Source organism: Bombyx mori, chromosome 24 (genome assembly GCF_030269925.1).
Source record: "Bombyx mori chromosome 24, ASM3026992v2".
NCBI classification, from domain to species: domain Eukaryota; kingdom Metazoa; phylum Arthropoda; class Insecta; order Lepidoptera; family Bombycidae; genus Bombyx; species Bombyx mori.
In genome coordinates this window covers 16,391,478-16,411,212 of record NC_085130.1, presented here as the reverse complement: position 1 = coordinate 16,411,212, position 19,735 = coordinate 16,391,478, and the positions used below count along the sequence as shown (strand labels likewise).

At 37.2% G+C, this 19,735-nt stretch overlaps 1 protein-coding gene and 3 long non-coding RNA genes across 4 annotated transcripts; 2 read left to right on the top strand and 2 right to left on the bottom strand.

Moving 5' to 3' along the window:
- Positions 1 to 1,740: 1,740 nt before the first annotated feature.
- LOC134201327 (uncharacterized) lies at positions 1,741 to 3,495 on the top strand. The gene is made up of 3 exons (XR_009976553.1): positions 1,741 to 2,649; positions 2,733 to 2,980; positions 3,085 to 3,495. It is a non-coding gene; the product is annotated as an uncharacterized LOC134201327 (long non-coding RNA).
- On the bottom strand, positions 3,493 to 5,133 carry LOC134201330 (uncharacterized). Its single transcript, XR_009976557.1, has 2 exons — positions 4,141 to 5,133; positions 3,493 to 3,770 (listed from the first exon to the last, which is right to left on the bottom strand). It is a non-coding gene; the product is annotated as an uncharacterized LOC134201330 (long non-coding RNA).
- Positions 5,134 to 5,484: 351 nt separating this feature from the next.
- LOC134201329 (uncharacterized) lies at positions 5,485 to 8,398 on the top strand. Its single transcript, XR_009976556.1, has 3 exons — positions 5,485 to 5,821; positions 6,065 to 6,216; positions 8,121 to 8,398. It is a non-coding gene; the product is annotated as an uncharacterized LOC134201329 (long non-coding RNA).
- Positions 8,399 to 11,428: 3,030 nt separating this feature from the next.
- LOC101745331 (uncharacterized) lies at positions 11,429 to 19,455 on the bottom strand. The gene is made up of 3 exons (XM_004926425.4): positions 19,133 to 19,455; positions 13,938 to 14,053; positions 11,429 to 11,681 (listed from the first exon to the last, which is right to left on the bottom strand). The coding sequence occupies exons 1-3, from the start codon at positions 19,190 to 19,192 to the stop codon at positions 11,552 to 11,554; spliced, it is 306 nt and encodes a 101-aa protein (XP_004926482.1). The 5' UTR covers positions 19,193 to 19,455; the 3' UTR covers positions 11,429 to 11,551.
- Between the last annotated feature and the right edge of the window lie 280 nt (positions 19,456 to 19,735).

Genomic DNA, 19,735 nt, shown 5'->3' with positions numbered 1-19,735 from the left:
TAAACTACAAAAATCGGCCCTAAGCACGTCATTACGAATCCTCCCGATCCATCGAAGTACTGCTCTTGCTAGGGCCAGTGTTAGTTAGCCACACTCCCGGTTTGAGAAGCTAAAATAACTGTTCGGATAGCTACGATATTCTTTATTTTAAAGCAGATTTATAAAGAATGATTACTAATAATCTGAATTTTAAATGATAAAACTCCGAAATTCGAAACTTCGTTTATTAGTACTTAGTACAGAGTAAAAATAATTTTTTTGAACTGAATTTATTAGATATTTAGCTGCATTTGTTATAACATGAAAACACTAAAGTGTGTCCAACTAACTAAACAATATAGCGCCATTGCTAATCCATTTTACGACCTTAAGGCGTTTAGCTGCCTTTGATTTTATAGGCCTCATATAATATCTCTTTAACGTACAAGAAAAATCTGGCGTGTTTTATTTCCCAAATAAATATAACCTAATCAAAATTAATCTCATCATCTCATCAAATGTAATCAAGTTTAATTTAAATATTGAAGTGAAAACTTCTTTAGAATCGTTGTGATCTCAAACCGGATGCAACGGAAAAAACGACAGGTAAGAGACACAAATACAAAAATGTGTAGGATGAAGCCAGCAAAGAATGAGACAGAAATATACATACTATTTAATACAGCGCCATCTGTGAGATTTTTTAATGCTAACGTGTGTATGAAAGCTCTTGTAGTGAATTTTAATTTAGGATTATACGTGAAATTAAAATATCAATACACAGAGGACGCTACCTTACAATTATTTACTAATGACAAAACTTTACATATACTTAAGACGTTTAGGATAATTGTATTTTAATTTTGGAAGGTTTCACTTCTACCACGTGTGAATTGCACACATTTTGTTTTTGTTTTTTTAATCCTACCTATGCTGATAGCCTTGAGATGTCATTTCAGCGTAACACTAACAAGCAGGTGAGCTCACGGGGCTCAAACCTGACGACGTTGTTAACACGTCCTGCTGGTGGTAGGACCTCTTGTGAGTCCGCACGGGTAGGTACCACCACCCTGCCTATTTCTGCCGTGAAGCAGTAATGCGTTTCGGTTTGAAGGATGGGGCAGCCGTTGTAACTATAATTGAGACCTTAGAACTTATATCTCAAGGTGGGTGGCGCATTTACGTTGTAGATGTCTATGGGCTCCAGTTACCACTCAACACCAGGTGGGCTGTGAGCTCGTCCACTCATCTAAGCAATAAATAAATAAAAAATAAAAGTGACCTTTTTTTTCGTGTCAAACCGGGACGCCTACGGAATTTCGAATTTAAATAAATCCATATATAGGGTAGGTACGTCGGGGTAAGATGTTATATTAAAGAGCAAAATAAAAAATATGGTTTAAAAAATGACTTGAAATAATTTAGTAGGGTATCATACCCTCACTGACATTTTGAATTCTTACACCAACTTGCCCTTAAAATCATATTTATAAATAATTAAAAAAAAAAAACAATTTTCTGCAGCATACTTAGAGTTTTAGTATGTATTTTGTAATACAATAAGGATTTGGGATAAGTAAGTATTTGGTGAGTTTTTAATAAACACATCCACGCACAACAGATAAATGAAAGCGGGACATTTTTGTTCTCGTTCAGAACAGCGCGCGGGACGGACAGCCTGAAAGCGTAACAATCCCGCCAAAAGCGGGACGTATGGTCGTGTTAGTTGTGGTTATACCTATAATTGAGGTGACATCTGTCACGTACCTACCATCTTGTCAGTTCGTCGATGTTTTGCACTGAAGTATTGTATTCAAGACAGAAGATAATTTTCTCAAATATATTTTAAGTGTATAATCTATGGATAATTTTGTTGGCACAATTAAACATGGAGTTAATAAGTACTAACTCTATGCAATTAAATAAATTAATATAATGACCATTTTATGATAAAAAAGAGGTACGTCACGTGTGGAGCGAACATTTTATTGAGGCTAATGGGGCTCGGCTTTGTTTTCATTCGTAGAATACGACAAGCCACGAATTTACCTTACTGATGACCAAATGAAAATAACACAATCTAAGTTTAAAAAAAAATAATGAACCTCCGATTAAAATGGATATCTTACGGCCGTTTTCAATAACGTATCTGAGTTTTCGGATAGATAGCTATCTCCGAATATCAGCAAGAGCGTATCTATCCTTAGTTTGCGTTTCACAATCACGGATAAGTGCTATCTCTCTTTAACCAACAGTAGATAGCTTCTTCCCTCCGATTTATCCGAGCCTCTTGATACGTTTCGTTCTACTACAAATACGAAACAACATCAGGATCAAGACTTATTTTATTTTATTCTAAATTATAACTATAATTTAACCAGCATATTGTAGACTATCATAAACACATTTGTTTATAATAAAAAGTAATAAAAACATATGTAGATTTTTTTAAATTGGACGTATTGCTATTTTTATCCTAGTCGAAATTATGAAACGAAACGTTTTGACAGTCCGTTTGCCAATATGCAGTGATCAGTTTCTTTTGTTTGTTTTTCTATTGTTTACCTACTATATTAGATGATGACTTACCTCCAAAACGCTTTAAAACTTTCGTTTATAATTCTAAGTGTGTTTATAATTAAAGAGCTACAGTGAAATAAAATGAATTCTGTAAGTATCTATGAACTACATTGATAATAATAATTTTACTTTGAAAACTTTGAGTTCAAGTTTAGAAAATATATCTTTTTCAGTCAAGAAAGGCAGCACCCATGACAAAAGATGAGACGATGATTCTAGCAGAACTTGTGGCGGCGAAAAAACATTTCAATAATAAGGCAACAAATGCCACAAACAATAAATTGAAGGAGCAGGCTTGGCAAACCCTTGTAAATGATTTTAATTCGTCTATTCGTCGTTTCCCACGAACTCCATCGCAGCTTCGACTAAAATGGGAAAACTTAAAGAACGCTACGGCAACATAAGAAACAACTTTAGTAAGGTTAGTATAATTAGTTGATTGTTTGTCTCTAATAACACATTGATAAACATGATTTTTTCTTCAGGTTGCCGTAGTATTTGAAATAATTATGCTCTTTGTTACAGGTTGGAGGTGGTAAGGATTGCAGATGAAATTTTGGATAAAGCATGCACATTGTTGTAGGTCACATATAATATTTTTAACACTTTTACAGCCAAGCGGAAACAAGATGGAAGAAAAGAAATGCAAGGCTAGCATAGGGACAATGCATTAGCAGAATATCTAATAGCAAAAAAGAGACTTGACTTGGAAAATAAAGAAAAGGAGATTGTTGTAGCAAAAGTTAAGTTAGATTTAGATAATTTAAAAAATTAAAAATTACTTAAAAGGAATATTAAATTTCATAAATTAAGTAGGCAATAATAATTTTATGTTAGATAGTTTTTTAAGTGTATGTACAAATTCTAAATTAAATATCTTGCATGTACTAACTACCATGTAATTATCATTTTGGAAAATATAAAATAATCAAATTATCTTTGGAGTTTATTTTATAAATTATCTTTGGAAGCAATTATTTATAAGTACATAGTTGTATTTCAGATGTAAGTTTTGAAAAATTGTTACGAACAATTATATTATTTTCCTGTAATGTATCTGCGACTGAAATTTCTAATTCTAATTCTTCTAAATTCATACTTCTGACGATATTATGCAGCATGGCAGCTATAATAACAGCTTGCATATTTTCTAGTTTTAATCTACTTTTCAATGATATACAGGGAGTCTTCTTTTACAAATACCAATGCATCTGAAAATTATACATTATTCGCTTAAATTATTTTACAATACAGTATAACAAGCTCTTAACTAAAAAAAAAGATTACCTCTCTATAGTATTTCTTGTTTTAATATGCGATTCATTTTAAATCGTTCCGATTGAGTGTGGGTTAATTAATCACGTTAAAAGATAGGGTTGTGGGGATAGCCTCTATCGGCAAGCAAATAGCAATTTCCAAGTCCACCTTGTTATCAATGTTCTCTTGATATGTAGATAATTTATTATAATAGTGTCATATTAAATTCATATAAACACCTAAATATATAATATAAATAAATAAAAATATAATAATAATATATAATAATACTAATATAAATAAGGTAATATAAATAAGAAATACCTTTTCAATCGGAATGGTTAATTATAGTTGTATCATGAGTAGACCCAGGCCATCAAGCAACAACATTTTGAAACATCAATGATGCATTGCACACAAATTGCACATTCAAAATACTCTTTTTCTATTTCTAAATTCCTCTCCTATATTTGAATCTGTAACACAAATATAAAATGTAGAGGTATCAGTGTGTAATAAGAATGAAGGTAAATAGCCTACCAGGTTATTGTATTAGTATATGAATGTCATTTAGGGCACCATGGGAATCCAGCAGTATTATAGAATTCCTGTTGAGTGTGATTTTGTAACACAACAAAAATTAGGTATAATTTTGCTATTGCTATAAACAAATATAAGTTGTAATAACGAGTACTTTTATGGTTAAAATTTATCTTACCTTTTTGACGTTACACTCAAATATGGTCTCATTAAATTAATCAATTCATTCACAACACCTTTGCTCAGAAATCTATAGTCAAATTCGTAATTATTGATCTTCGCCATGTAATTCAGACGATCTTTATTTTCCTAACCATATGATATCGGCCTCACTATCACTATCTGCATCATAATCCATTATCATTTGAAATAATTCCATATCACTATCATCACTGCTACAATATGCCAATATGAAGAGAAACAATTATTAAATTATAGCGATTTACTTTCGAAAGATAAACATGTAACCGGCCGATTTTGACAGATAAGCGAATGCCCATACTAGAGATAGCGCTGCCTACCGGAGAGTTACTTAAAACTCATATTGAAACGGAAGTAAGCACGATTTGTATGAACGTTCTATCTTTAGCAGGCTATCCGTCCTCCCGACGATGGATAGATAAATCCGATAGGAACTGCTGCCCGTCGATAGGTTATTGGAACGTAAGTAAGGACAAAAATATAGATTTGTCTATCTTTAGTAACCGAAACTAGGGATAGATAGGTTATTGAAAACGGCCGTTAGCGACACAGCATCAAGTTAAGAATTTTAGTAAATTCTGGAGACCGAAAAACTGTAGAATATTAGAAGAAAATATAATTGTTTGCATAAAGCAGTCTTTACCAAGCCATACCGGTCATCGTTCGAATCCGTCGATTGCGACGAAGGGCTGGGCGACTAACGGCCGTTTTCAATAACCTATCTATCCCTAGTTTCGGTTACTAAAGATAGACAAATCTATATTTTTGTCCTTACTTACGTTCCAATAACCTATCGACGGGCAGCAGTTCCTATCGGATTTATCTATCCATCGTCGGGAGGACGGATAGCCTGCTAAAAATAGAACGCTCATACAAATCGTGCTTACTTCCGTTTCAATATGAGTTTTAAGTAACTCTCCGGTAGGCGGCGCTATCTCTATTATGGGCATTCGCTTATCTGTCAAAATCGGCCGGTTACATGTTTATCTTTCGAAAGTAAATCGCTATAATTTAATAATTGTTTCTCTTCATATTGGCATATTGTAGCAGTGATGATAGTGATATGGAATTATTTCAAATGATAATGGATTGTGATGCAGATAGTGATAGTGAGGCCGATATCATATGGTTAGGAAAATAAAGATCGTCTGAATTACATGGCGAAGATCAATAATTACGAATTTGACTATAGATTTCTGAGCAAAGGTGTTGTGAATGAATTGATTAATTTAATGAGACCATATTTGAGTGTAACGTCAAAAAGGTAAGATAAATTTTAACCATAAAAGTACTCGTTATTACAACTTATATTTGTTTATAGCAATAGCAAAATTATACCTAATTTTTGTTGTGTTACAAAATCACACTCAACAGGAATTCTATATTATCTGCTGGATTCCCATGGTGCCCTAAATGACATTCATATACTAATACTATAACCTGGTAGGCTATTTACCTTCATTCTTATTACACACTGATACCTCAACATTTTATATTTGTGTTACAGATTCAAATATAGGAGAGGAATTTAGAAATAGAAAAAGAGTATTTTGAATGTGTAATTTGTGTGCAATGCATCATTGATGTTTCAAAATGTTGTTGCTTGATGGCCTGGGTCTACTCATGATACAACTATAATTAACCATTCCGATTGAAAAGGTATTTCTTATTTATATTACCTTATTTATATTATTATTATTATATATGACGGAGGAGAAACGCTGAAGGAATGTTTTTAAAAAGTGTGACGTCAGCATTGTTGACGTCACGGTCATTAAGTTCTCGATGATGACTCATGTTTGGGCTTCCAAAACAAAACTTCACGAGAACTGCGTATATTGCACGAGAAACATAACAACGTTCCAGCGAGATCCGTACTGTACGACGGCTCGGACACGAATGAATAAACGCTAGACAGCACGGCCGTATTTATAGGACTTCATACACGTCAGCGTGTTTACAAGTATTAAACACGTGAGCGTGTTTACAAGATTTTAAAGTATTGAAATTACAATAAAAGGGAATGTTTAACATTAATTTCTTATCACAGAGTAATTAGTTGATGATCAGTAGGTAAATAGTCATATTTGCGCCGACACGGCCATACTGACAGGCGGTGCGCGCTCTGCACCGGCCTCGTTGATTCTCGTAGGTTTTTCTTTGATTCTCATTGACCTGCAGGAATAAAAAGTTTCTCTGAGTAGCGCATCTGTTATACTTGCGTTACTTGTAACTATGTAGGTTTGAGACTTATTAATGCGATTTGATTGTAGGGTTCTCGGAGGGTATCGTAGGGTTCTCGGAGGGTATCGTAGGGTTCTAGGAGGGTATCGTAGGGTTCTCGGAGGGTATCGTAGGGTTCTCGGAGGGTATCGTAGGGTTCTCGGCGGTTCTCGTAGAGTTCTCGGCGGTTCTCGTAGAGTTCTCGGCGGTTCTCGTAGATTTATTTAAGGTGTTCGGATAAGGATGTTGTGTAGTGGGACGTTGTGGCGTACACTGTGGCACTTATGTAGTGGGCGTACACTGTGGTACTTATGTAGTGGGCGTACACTGTGGTACTTATGTAGTGGGCGTACACTGTGGTACTTATGTAGTGGGCGTACACTGTGGTACTTATGTAGTGGGCGTACACTGTGGTACTTATGTGGTGGAATTTTAGTAATCAAAAATAAAAACTTATCTTTGAGTGTTGATTTTGTTGCTCGACCATGCTGATTTGTGAAGTAGATGTATAGGCTCATCGGCTGTTGCTGGGGGGTAGTCTTCTTCCGCCGATATGGTTAAATGGTCTCCAGGTTTTTGCTGAGCGGAGGCGGCATGTGATCCCACTTCTGATGACGGAGGAGAAACGCTGAAGGAATGTTTTTAAAAAGTGTGACGTCAGCATTGTTGACGTCACGGTCATTAAGTTCTCGATGATGACTCATGTTTGGGCTTCCAAAACAAAACTTCACGAGAACTGCGTATATTGCACGAGAAACATAACAACGTTCCAGCGAGATCCGTACTGTACGACGGCTCGGACACGAATGAATAAACGCTAGACAGCACGGCCGTATTTATAGGACTTCATACACGTCAGCGTGTTTACAAGTATTAAACACGTGAGCGTGTTTACAAGATTTTAAAGTATTGAAATTACAATAAAAGGGAATGTTTAACATTAATTTCTTATCACAGAGTAATTAGTTGATGATCAGTAGGTAAATAGTCATATTTGCGCCGACATATATTATTATTATATTTTTATTTATTTATATTATATATTTAGGTGTTTATATGAATTTAATATGACACTATTATAATAAATTATCTACATATCAAGAGAACATTGATAACAAGGTGGACTTGGAAATTGCTATTGCTTGCTTGCCGATAGAGGCTATCCCCACAACCCTATCTTTTAACGTGATTAATAATTAACCCACATACTCAATCGGAACGATTTAAAATGAATCCCATATTAAAACAAGAAATACTATAGAGAGGTAATAATTTGTTTAGTTAAGAGCTTGTCATACTGTATTGTAAAATAATTTAAGCGAATAATGTATAATTTTCAGATGCATTGGTGTTTGTAAAAGAAGACTCCCTGTATATCATTGAAAAGTAGATTAAAACTAGAAAATATGCAAGCTGTTATTATAGCTGCCATGCTGCATAATATCGTCAGAAGTATGAATTTAGAAGAATTAGAATCAGAAATTTCAGTCGCAGATACATTACAGGAAAATAATATAATTGTTCGTAACAATTTTTCAAAACTTACATCTGAAATACAACTATGTACTTATAAATAATTGCTTCCAAAGATAATTTATAAAATAAACTCCAAAGATAATTTGACTATTTTTTATTTTCCAAAATGATAATTACATGGTAGTTAGTACATGCAAGATATTTAATTTTGAATTTGTACATATACTTAAAAAACTATCTAACATAAAATTATTATTGCCTACTTAATTTATGAAATTTAATATTCCTTTTAAGTAATTTTTAATTTTTTAAATTATCTAAATCTAACTTAACTTTTGCTACAACAATCTCCTTTTCTTTATTTTCCGAGTCAAGTCTCTTTTTTGCTATTAGATATTCTGCTAATGCATTGTCCCTATGCTAGCCTTGCATTTCTTTTCTTCTAAAAATATTATGTGTGACCTACAACAATGTGCTTGCTTTATCCAAAATTTCATCTGCAATCCTTACCACCTCCAGCCTGTAACAAAGAGCATAATTATTTCAAATACTACGGCAACCTGAAGAAAAAATCATGTTTATCAATGTGTTATTAGAGACAAACAATCAACAAATTATACTAACCTTACTAAGGTTGTTTCTTATGTTGCCGTAGCGTTCTTTAAGTTTTCCCATTTTAGTCGAAGCTGCGATGGAGTTCGTGGGAATCGACGAATTAAAATCATTTACAAGGGTTTGCCAAGCCTGCTCCTTGAATTTATTGTTTGTGGCATTTGTTGCCTTATTATTGAAATGTTTTTTCGCCGCCACAAGTTCTGCTAGAATCATCGTCTCATCTTTTGTCATGGGTGCTGCCTTTCTTGACTGAAAAAGATATATTTTCTAAACTTGAACTCAAAGTTTTCAAAGTAAAATTATTATTATCAATGTAGTTCATAGATACTTACAGAATTCATTTTATTTCACTGTAGCTCTTTAATTATAAACACACTTAGAATTATAAACGAAAGTTTTAAAGCGTTTTGGAGGTAAGTCATCATCTAATATAGTAGGTAAACAATAGAAAAACAAACAAAAGAAACTGATCACTGCTTATTGGCAAACGGACTGTCAAAACGTTTCGTTTCATAATTTCGACTAGGATAAAAATAGCAATACGTCCAATTTAAAAAAATCTACATATGTTTATATTACTTTTTGTTATAAACAAATGTGTTTATGATAGTCTACAATATGCTGGTTAAATTATAGTTATAATTTAGAATAAAATAAAATAAGTCTTGATCCTGATGTTGTTTCGTATTTGTAGTAGAACGAAACGTATCAAGAGGCTCGGATAAATCGGAGGGAAGAAGCTATCTACTGTTGGTTAAAGAGAGATAGCACTTATCCGTGATTGTGAAACGCAAACTAAGGATAGATCCGCTCTTGCTGATATTCGGAGATAGCTATCTATCCGAAAACTCAGATACGTTATTGAAAACGGCCGTAAATTAACCCACAAACACAGCCCATTGAGTTTCTCGCCAGATCTTCTCTGTGGTTCGCGTTTCCGAATGCCGATAATACACTTATGCCGATGTTTTGATACCTTTTTCACAAAAGTATGACTCCGTCACTCCTTCATAGCTAACCCCACCAAACCATTACTGAAGTCGGATAGTGCCCACGTTGCACTCCGCGACTAATTGGGAAGCTTCCTTAGAGCTTTGAGCATAAATACGGTCATTTTGTTTGTTAAAATGTTGCTCAATTGTAAAAAATTTCTCATCTGCAAACACAAATTTCTATGACCTCCCTTTGCGTACCGCTTCAGTAGTTGTTTCAATTTGACCACCCTATTCTCTTTTAAATTATCAGTTAAGAAATGACCAGTACATACGTCTCTTATAGGCTGCAAGTCCTAAGTCATCTTTTAAAATACGCGACATGGTTCTAGGTGCTATCTTCATCTCCCGAGATAAAATCTTTTGCTTTCGGACAGGATTTCTTCGAATTCTTTCCCTTACTGCTTTGACCACCTTTTTCGTACGAACACTACGTGGACGGCCAGATCTTTTTCTGTCACAAACAGAGGAGGTCTCATCGCAACTATTAATAGCCCGGTACACAAACATTTTACTAGTAGTAGTGGTAGGACCACTTGTGAGTCGGCGCGGGTAGGTACCACCACCCCGCCTATTTCTGCCGTGAAGCAGTAATGCGTTTCGGTTTGAAGGGTGGGGCAGCCGTTGTAATTATACTTGAGACCTTAGAACTTATATCTCAAGGTGGGTGGCGCATTTTCGTTGTAGATGTCTATGGGCTCCAGTAACCACTTAACATTAGGTGGGTTGTGAGCTAGTCTACCCATCTAAGCAATAAAAAAAAACGTGTGCAAGAGGGCTTATTTTTAGCGTTCCTGTACCGTCTCCATTTCACCACACGTGAGTCGTATGCTTATAGAGTAATGTACAGGAATAAAATAGCATGAGTTCTGCTACAGCACTGCCAAGTCGCTCCGACTGTGTCGGCATTTCAAACAGCTTCTTTTGTCTTTGCAATGTAGGTACAAATATGTCTTTGCAATATAGGTACAAATTTACATTTGCCGTAATGAGATATCTGCAGATGTTTTTGAGCCTTATTTTTTAGTTATTTAAGCGTGTCGTAGTGGTTCCTTTTTAACCACTTTATTTTCGCTTTACAAGTGTAAGCCAATCAATCAAATTTAATAGGTTGGGGAAAAAGTCTTTTCGCATTATAGTATGCATGAACTTGTAATAAAATCTCTTTGACTATACTATTTGTATCTGGCTGGTTTTGGTATCATTAAAAGTTTATATTTTAAAGAAGATAATTCTAAATTCAAATTAGGAAAGGACCGAAAGGACGGAAGGAGGACTGCCAAAACCAATTGTCGCGGTATCTTGATCAGAATCCCCAAAATTTCTATAGCAATGAGATCATATCCCTATCTATAAAATGGCAAAAAGTTAAGGAACAAAATGGTACCTACATACTTTAGTTAAATGTAAATAAATTATATTAAAAAATGTTGTGAATTTTCTTCAAAAATGCGATGAAACTTTTCCCCCAACCTAAAAAAACACAGCGGGGGTTTATACAGTATTCAATTGCATAAAAATCCATTAACAAAAAACAAAAAAAAATAGCAACAATGAACACAATATAATAGCGATAAAATTCTTTATTATAAAATATAATCGAGGAAGCAATCGAAAAATTACAAAAATTTCAAATGACGTTTCCAGTCTCAAATGTCAAACAACTCTTTCGCGCGCCATTTTCTGTTTCACTCTCCAAAGTTGCACAGACTGCAGTCGGGACACCGCCTCTGTGGCTTCCTGCCGCGACGCCCGTGCTTCGGCTCTGGCACCTTGTAGTGATGGTCGTTGGATCTCGATCGTGAACGAGAATAGGATCTGCAAATCGAATGAGCATTCCCGTTTTCAAACGCAAGCAATACGATACATATTATACACGGTTCGGTTTAAATAAAACCTTTCATTCTGGTTAGGTGGCACGTTGAAGTCTTTGCCGAGTTCGAGGTGCAACCTAAGTCATACATGGTCATACATCAGCCCGCTGAATTTGGAAAAAAGAAGATAGTCTGTGACACGGACCTTTTTTAACGCCGAAAATTTAAAAAGGACATAACATAAAAAAATATGATGTGTATAACGTAGAACTGTATGCCGCTAGAACAATAAAACTCCTACTGTTTCAACTGTGGTGTCAATTACATCAAACACGATTTTACGGCGAAATAAAGTCCCTCGCCGGATCTCCTCAGCGGGTCGCGATTCTGATCCGGTAGTAGATTCAATCGCAAAGCAGCTGCTCTTGAGCTGTTAGGTTTGTTTTGAGGGCGTTCAGGTAGCTGTTAGCAAATCCCACCTCTCCTGGCTCAGTCTTTGCTCGCCCACCTGTCCCGGTAAAACTGGAAAGGTCTCTGGGACACCAGTGAGCGTTTAATCATAAGAAAATATATAACTTTATGGGATCCAGGGACTAATGGCCCCGGAATGGTATTGCCAGTTTTAGGTTAGTAACCTAATCTGTTACTAACCCGATTCCTCCCGACCAAGAAGTCCGGGTAGTAAGTAGTTGCTTACTGTTTTGGACGTTTTCGTCTAAATCTCATTGAATTCGGTGTGTTACAAATTGTGGATGGTAAGAATGTAGGTACTTCTCAATCGACTAGTTTTGGGTATTAAATAATTATCATAACCGTTATTGTTTGGACGTTTTTGCTGACACTGTCGACTGGTTTGAGACGAGACGCCGTCAATATAGTAATGTGTAATAATGTTACATTTTTAGAACTAAAAAAATTAACTGCTTGTTTTACTACGAGGACTACGGTCGACACGTGTGATTGTGTTAGCATTTATATTAGTGTGAGATTAACGTGTGTGCTAGTTGTAATGTAGTGGGCTAGTGTTGGTAACCAATAAATTATTTAAAAATAAAACTCCGGAATGATTTTTTATCAGAATTGAACGTCGGGCACCGAAATAAACCAAAATAAAAGCAATGAGCACATTTTTGTTGTACATTATCAAACTTTTTCTGAAAACAATCTTATTTTTATATAGAGCATTCTTGTGGTCATCCTTAAACCCAAAAACAAAAATCATTTGGAAAAATTAAGTATGATTTTAACAGTTTCGTGAGCTGGCAACTTATATCGAACAAAATTCGGGACTTCCCCGAATATCGATCGAAATAGATTGCAGGTCTACTATGGGTACGATGGAGTGTCACCACTGTGACTGCGACGAGGATACGGTCGAGCTTACGCTCGCACATTGCCCCGCATGGCTGGAGGCTGGACTTGTCGCTCCCGACCGTCGTGGCCACGATGCTCGGCAGCGATGAGTCCTGGAAGGCGATGCTCGACTTCTGCGAGTACACCATCTCGCAGAGGGAGGCGGCGGAACGAGAGAGGGAGAGCTCATCCTTCTCCGCACCTATCCGTCGCCGCCGAGCCGGGGGCCGGAGAAGGGCCGACTCCGGCCCGACTCCGGCCCCTGTAGATGGCGGCTTCCCCCCGGTGAAGGTCAAGGGGCGACCTGAGGGGGTAGAGGCCGCGCGGCACGCTACCAGCACTCTAGCGCGCTTCCAAGGAGTTACGAAAGAGCGACCGGTTGGCGGTGTATCGCGTCCCGACCCGGCAGGCTGGTTCTGGTCCAGCGGGGTATCCCGGGACACCAGCGGCACCGTCTGGCCGGCCTGACGGGCTGCCGTACCGAGACGGCCGACGTTTCAGAGCCTTCGATTCGCCTCGAAGGCTCCGTCGGCCGGGCGTCCTTGGGGTGAGCTGCGCTGTCTGGTTGTAGTGTTGACCGCGGTAACCCCCTTACCTCATCCGGGTTCTGACCTCGGAGGGGATCGGACGTCGGGTGTAAGAGTGCAGGGGAGTCGTTTAGTGGGTGGGCCCTAAAATCCTTGGGCCCGGGATCTGCTCTCAACACCTGCAGATCGTTGAGTCTCACATACCCCGCGCGCCCCTTATGCGCGGGGACCTCGCGGGAGGTTCGGCCCACGGCCCGAAAAAAAAAAAAGGTTTACTATGGGTGAAAATACGCTCTTCTCCATTGTTTAATGTTGTAAATTATATCTTTGGCTGCGATTAAAATATACCCCCTGAAACAATACTGAAAAAGCTGGCTTACCTAGATCTAGACCTAGATTTCCGTGTAATTCCCCTATAGTCTTCCTCCTCTTCGCATTTGAACATCACTCCCCAGTATTGATAAGCGAGGTACATTACAGACAGCAGAATTGCCACCTTAAAACGAAATGCAAATATTATTATTATTATTTTTATTATTGCTTAGATGGGTGGATGTGCTCACAGCCCACCTGGTGCTAAGTGATTACCAGAGCCCATAAACATTTACAACGTAAATGCGCCACCCACCTTGAGATATAAGTTCTAAGGTCTCAGTATAGTTACAACGACTGCCCCGCCCTTCAAACCGAAACGCATTACTGCTTCACGGCAGAAATAGGCAGTGCACTGGTGTTCTTACCCGTGCGGTCCTACCACCAGTAGGATAATAAGATATTAGATAATGGTTTCTTAGCTAAGCAGTCATGATGTACATCAAGTTCAATGACATTGCAAGTCCTTTGTGATGGGTAGCTTTGAAAATCAACATCTTTATCCATATCGAAGGGGTAAAAGGCTGAAAGGCTAGTTTATCCTTTCACCTGTCGATATCTTATGTCAACGATTTGATAGTACCTACAGTATAAATAAAATAAATACTTGGGTAATTTGGTTTTATGGGTGGCAGGTCGTAAGGTTCCCCCACCTACTTGGGTGGCGTTAACTGTTTGCTGGGGCCCATAGACATCTACAACGTAAATGCCGCCACCCACCTTAAGATATGGGTTCTAAGGTCTCAGCTTTTACAGTACAACGGCTGCCCCGCCCTCCAAACCGAAGCGCATTACTGCTTCACGGCAGAAATAGGCGGGGCGCTGGTGTACCTAACCGTGTGTTATCGAGCAACACTTCCGGCCTCACATAATAAATTATTTACGAACTTAGGAAATATATAGATCTTATTAGTCTTATAATGTAATTAGTAATTTCATAATCAAGTAAATAGTTCATTCATATTTCTTTATACTTATAATATTTTATTGGTGCCTTCCGCTTGACAGCTTCCGGCGCAATAAACATTACGGCGCAATAAGCCTTAATGTTATTTATGTTACATAATTCGATATTATTAAATAATAATTGTACGTAAATAATCAGCAGAATGATTAAGATGAACAATGTTTAATATTACCTACTAAGTTTGTATTAAAATAGGTCAAGATGATTGTATAAATACCGGCGGTTAGCATATCTCTGTGGCTGCGTCCTTACGGATCCATCAGATCCAATAACCTTTGCATTAGACGCCTTCAGCTCTAACACTAGGAGCAGGCTTAGGGACCTCGGTAACCGTACTCGTCGAACTCGACAAAGAGTTCGCCGTGCAACCTAACCCATGAATCAGCTCGCTGAGTTTCTCGCCGGATCTTCTCAGCGGGTCGCGATTCCGATCCGGTAGTAGATTCATTCGCGAAGCAGCTACTCTTGAGCTGTTAGGTCTCCTTCGGAGGCGCTCGGGTAGCTGTTAGCAAATCCCACCCCTCCTGGCTTAGCCTTTGCTCGCCCACCTGTCCTGGTGAAACTGGAAAGGCCTCCGGGCCACCAGTAATCCTTCAATCATAAAAAAAAAAAACTCTGTGGCATTCGTATTCTACCTACCGTAACGTGTACTGAAGAGAATAATATGTTATTTGGTGTGGATGTAAATTGTCTCAATTGTCGCCGCCACCCTAATCCGTTTATACGTACGGACTCACAATACGTTCTACAACCAGTAATTACGCAAATTATAATTTTGCGGGTTTAGTTTTCATTACACGATGTTATTATTCGCCGTGGAAGAGCATTTGTTAATTTAGTAAGTACCTATTTCATTAGAAAAATTGGTACCTATCTGCGGGATTCGAGCACCGGTGCATCGCTTGATACGAATGCACCGGACGTCTTATCCTTTAGGCCACGACGACTTTAAAGGTGAGTAAGGGCGTCCATGAGCCCGTTCTAAGTGTGAACAAACATACTTAAAAAAAACAATTAAGGCCCACTGAGTTTCTCGCCGGATCTTCTCATTGGGTTGTGATTCCGATTCGGTACTGGATTCTGCAAAGCACTGCTCTTGCTAGGGCTCTAGTGTTAGCAAATTCTCTCAGGTTAAATCCGCGAGTCCACCTACCCGGTCTGGGCGTACATGGAATCTCCCTGTAGCGTAGGCTACCAACGAATAGGTAGGGAAAAAAATCAATTAATGTATCTCAATTTTCCCGATAAAGTTACAGTATCAACAATGCTATCGTCTAATGGATTCCCCGATAATACAGATGTAATTGATGACTTCCATTAGCAAACAATTAACATTATAATTCGTCCATTTGGACCAAACAATACGGAGCTTACAAAACTAGAGGCGGACAGCGATGTTGCCTGCTAAAAATTTATCATTATAAATTTTTGACCAACGACTTGTAGGGGGATTTTTTTATTTATTTTTAAAAAAAATCCCCCCTTGAGTCATGGGATTTTTTTTATTTATTAATAAAAAAAAATCCCCCTACAAGTCTTTGGTAACCTAAGGGCCTATTCCAAATGCGTGGGGTTTCGTAGGTGAGTGTACGGAGCTCAACCCTGAGAGATTAAAATAGCACTGGCCTTTGGAATGGACACCCCTCCACGGTGTTATGACATGTCCTTCTTCAAACGAGGCTTGTGGAGAGAACTTAACGGTAAGGCTCTGTCCCTGGTATTGCTGAAGTCCATGGGCAATGGTAACCACTGACCATCATGGGCCGTATCTTCGTGTGCCTACAAGGGCAATAAAAAAAGATGTAGGAATCATTATAGAGGGGTGAAAAGGTATTCGGCTTAAGCGACATTTCGGATAATACGCGACTTTTATCTTTGTAATTAAAAATGTATTTTGTTTAGTATTAGCAACAACAGTTCGATGTTTTTAATTCAACTTCAATTAAGTTTATTTCATTCAATTAGGTATCTGAAGAAGTTTGTTCTTGTTATGATATTTTTTACCAAATTTTAAACTTTAAATATATCCTTTCACCCCTCAATATAGGTAACAATAATAAATCGCGCGGAAACCAAAGAAAATTCCACTTAATATATTTCTTTTATTTTACTGGTGGTAGGACCTCTTGTGAGTCCGCACGGGTAGGTACCACCGCCCCGCTTATTTCTGCCGTGAAGCAGTAATGCGTTTCGGTTTGAAGGGTGGGGCAGCCGTTGTAACTATACTGAGACCTTAGAACTTATATCTCAAGGTGTGTGGCGCATTTACGCTGTAGATGTCTATGGGCTCCAGTAACCATTTAACACCAGGTGGGCTGTGAGCTCGTCCACACATCTAAGCAATAAAAAAAAATAAAAAAATTATGACGTTATATTCTTTAGGAATATGTTTTTGTAAACGTCTTCAATAGACAGACGCGTTTCTATTAAAGTTTTATATGTGTTTATAATAACAAGTATATTTTACATAAAATACAATACTTTGCTTACAATCTGAGTCACATATCATCGTGCCCAAAGCGCGGTATGTTATTTTTGAGGACTTGTATTTTTTTTTTCTTTACCCTTTAAGTCAGCTAAGTAATTATTAAGTAGTTTCCATGCATTTTCAGACAATTTTTTTTCGGGCCGGGGATGAACTTTTTTTTATTGCCCTTGTAAGCAGACGAGCATACGGCCCACCTGATGGTGAGTGGTTACCGTCGCCCATGGACTTCAGCAATGCCAGGGGCAGAGCCAAGCCGCTGCCTACCGCTTAATACTCTCCACAAGCCTCGTTTGAAGAAGGACATGCCATAGCGCTCGGGAAACACCTTGGAGGGGAGCTCATTCCAAAGCCGGATGGTACGTGGCAAATAAGATCTCTGGAAACGCACTGTGGATGACCGCAGTGGCTCCAGGCAGTATAGATGAACTCTAGTCCGGTGGCGGGCGGTGCGATAGTAAAAACGAGATGATGGAATATTTATTTATTTATTGCTTAGATGGGTGGACGAGCTCACAGCCCACCTGGTGTTAAGTGGTTACTGGAGCCCATATACATCTACAACGTAAATGCGCCCACCCACCCACCTCGAGTTAAGTTCTAAGGTCACAAGTATAGTTATATATTTTTTATATTAACAGATTCACTTAAATAATAACTACAACTTAATAAATTCATGACGACATATATTCTTTATATGGAAAATACGAACTGTTCGTAAATGATAAGCACTTCAGCTAAGCAGAATTGTTAGGTGAGCTCACGGGGCTCAATCTGTGAGAGCTTGTTAACGCTAGCCCTAGCAAGAGCGCGAAGCTACGCGTGTATGCAGCGGTGGATTTACACTAGGGTCACTCGGGATAAGTGGCCAGGGCGGCAAATTTTTTAGGGCGGCAAAATTTTGAAAGTATTTTTTTTCTCTTATCAAGATTGCTCAGTATTATAATTAATTCTAATAATTAATAATTTTCTTTTTAATTGATAATTCAAGAAATTCAATTCATCCATTATTTGTGAATTATAAATTTGGCACTTTTGGTAAAAATTAATAATCAAAATGATTGGAGATCTAAAATAATAATCGATTTTTCTATTGTCTGTAATTAAAGAAATTGAATTAGTTTTTTTTATGTAATATAATTGAGTCGACTATTATCAAAGCCGGCAATCTGACTTTTGGACAATTATTGGTAAATCAGAAAAACGAATTATTGACTTTGTATTCCATTGGCAGTCACAAAACTCTTCGGAACGACATCTTAGATAAATAACAGGTTAACTATTAACCTTTATTTAATGCAGGTTTTGAACCGTATTCTTTGAAGGAGACGATTATATTCAGATCAATCTGCATTGACATATCAATAACTTTTTTTTGTCCAAATGCACAGATTGCCACCTTTGATAATAGACGACTCAATTATGAGTCACCCACCCTTAGCCAAAATTTATAATTGTTAGAAAAAAAAAACAAATATTTATTTATGTTTTTGGAATATGATAACATTCCCGCAATTAATTTTTTATTTTAATTTTGAAAAATAAAATATATAAACTTATAAGTTTAGGTAAAATTTCAGTATTGGGGCGGATTTTTTTCCTGTGCCCAGGAGAGGCATTAAGTTTAAATCCGGCCATGCGTGTACGACTAATAATAATTAGATAACTCTACAAGCAAAGTGAAGTTACTCATCTACATTTTTTATAGGTAAAATGACAAAGAGGAAATATAAAAACTTAAGGAAACATACCGCTATATTTAGTTGTCGGACGCGTATGAAGTCCGCGATGCTCTCGGCGAGGGAGTCCATGACGGCTGTGTACAGAATATACGAGGAATTCTGCAATGAAACGACCTTACACGGCCTCAAACATACTGTCGAGAAGAGCTTGCATTGGTTTGAGAGGTAAAAATAATAATATTGAGATTTATTATTGTTTTTGATTCACTTCGAATTTTCAGCCGCGGCCATATTATATTTATTACATTTTTGACATTTGTGACAGATGATTTTCGAATTATATTTTTTTCTATTGATTGTGTATTAAGGAGGTTAATAAGTATAATAAAAAGAACCATCTTGGAATTTGTGTTGGGTTGAGAAATTTAATGTTTTCCGTGACTTTTTTATTTAGTTTAAAAATATGCATCATTTAAAATGTCAACTATTTATTTGAGATTCAGAACAATTTTAAAATGTTTTTTTTTTTTATAAAATATACAAAGAGCTCGTGGCTCGCGACCCGCAGGTTGCCGACCCCTGAGTTAGGTCCTTTAAAATTTTTGCCGTACCAAATTAGGTAGAACTGTAGATACATTCTACGTAGTTTACTCTATAATTTTACTGAAACAG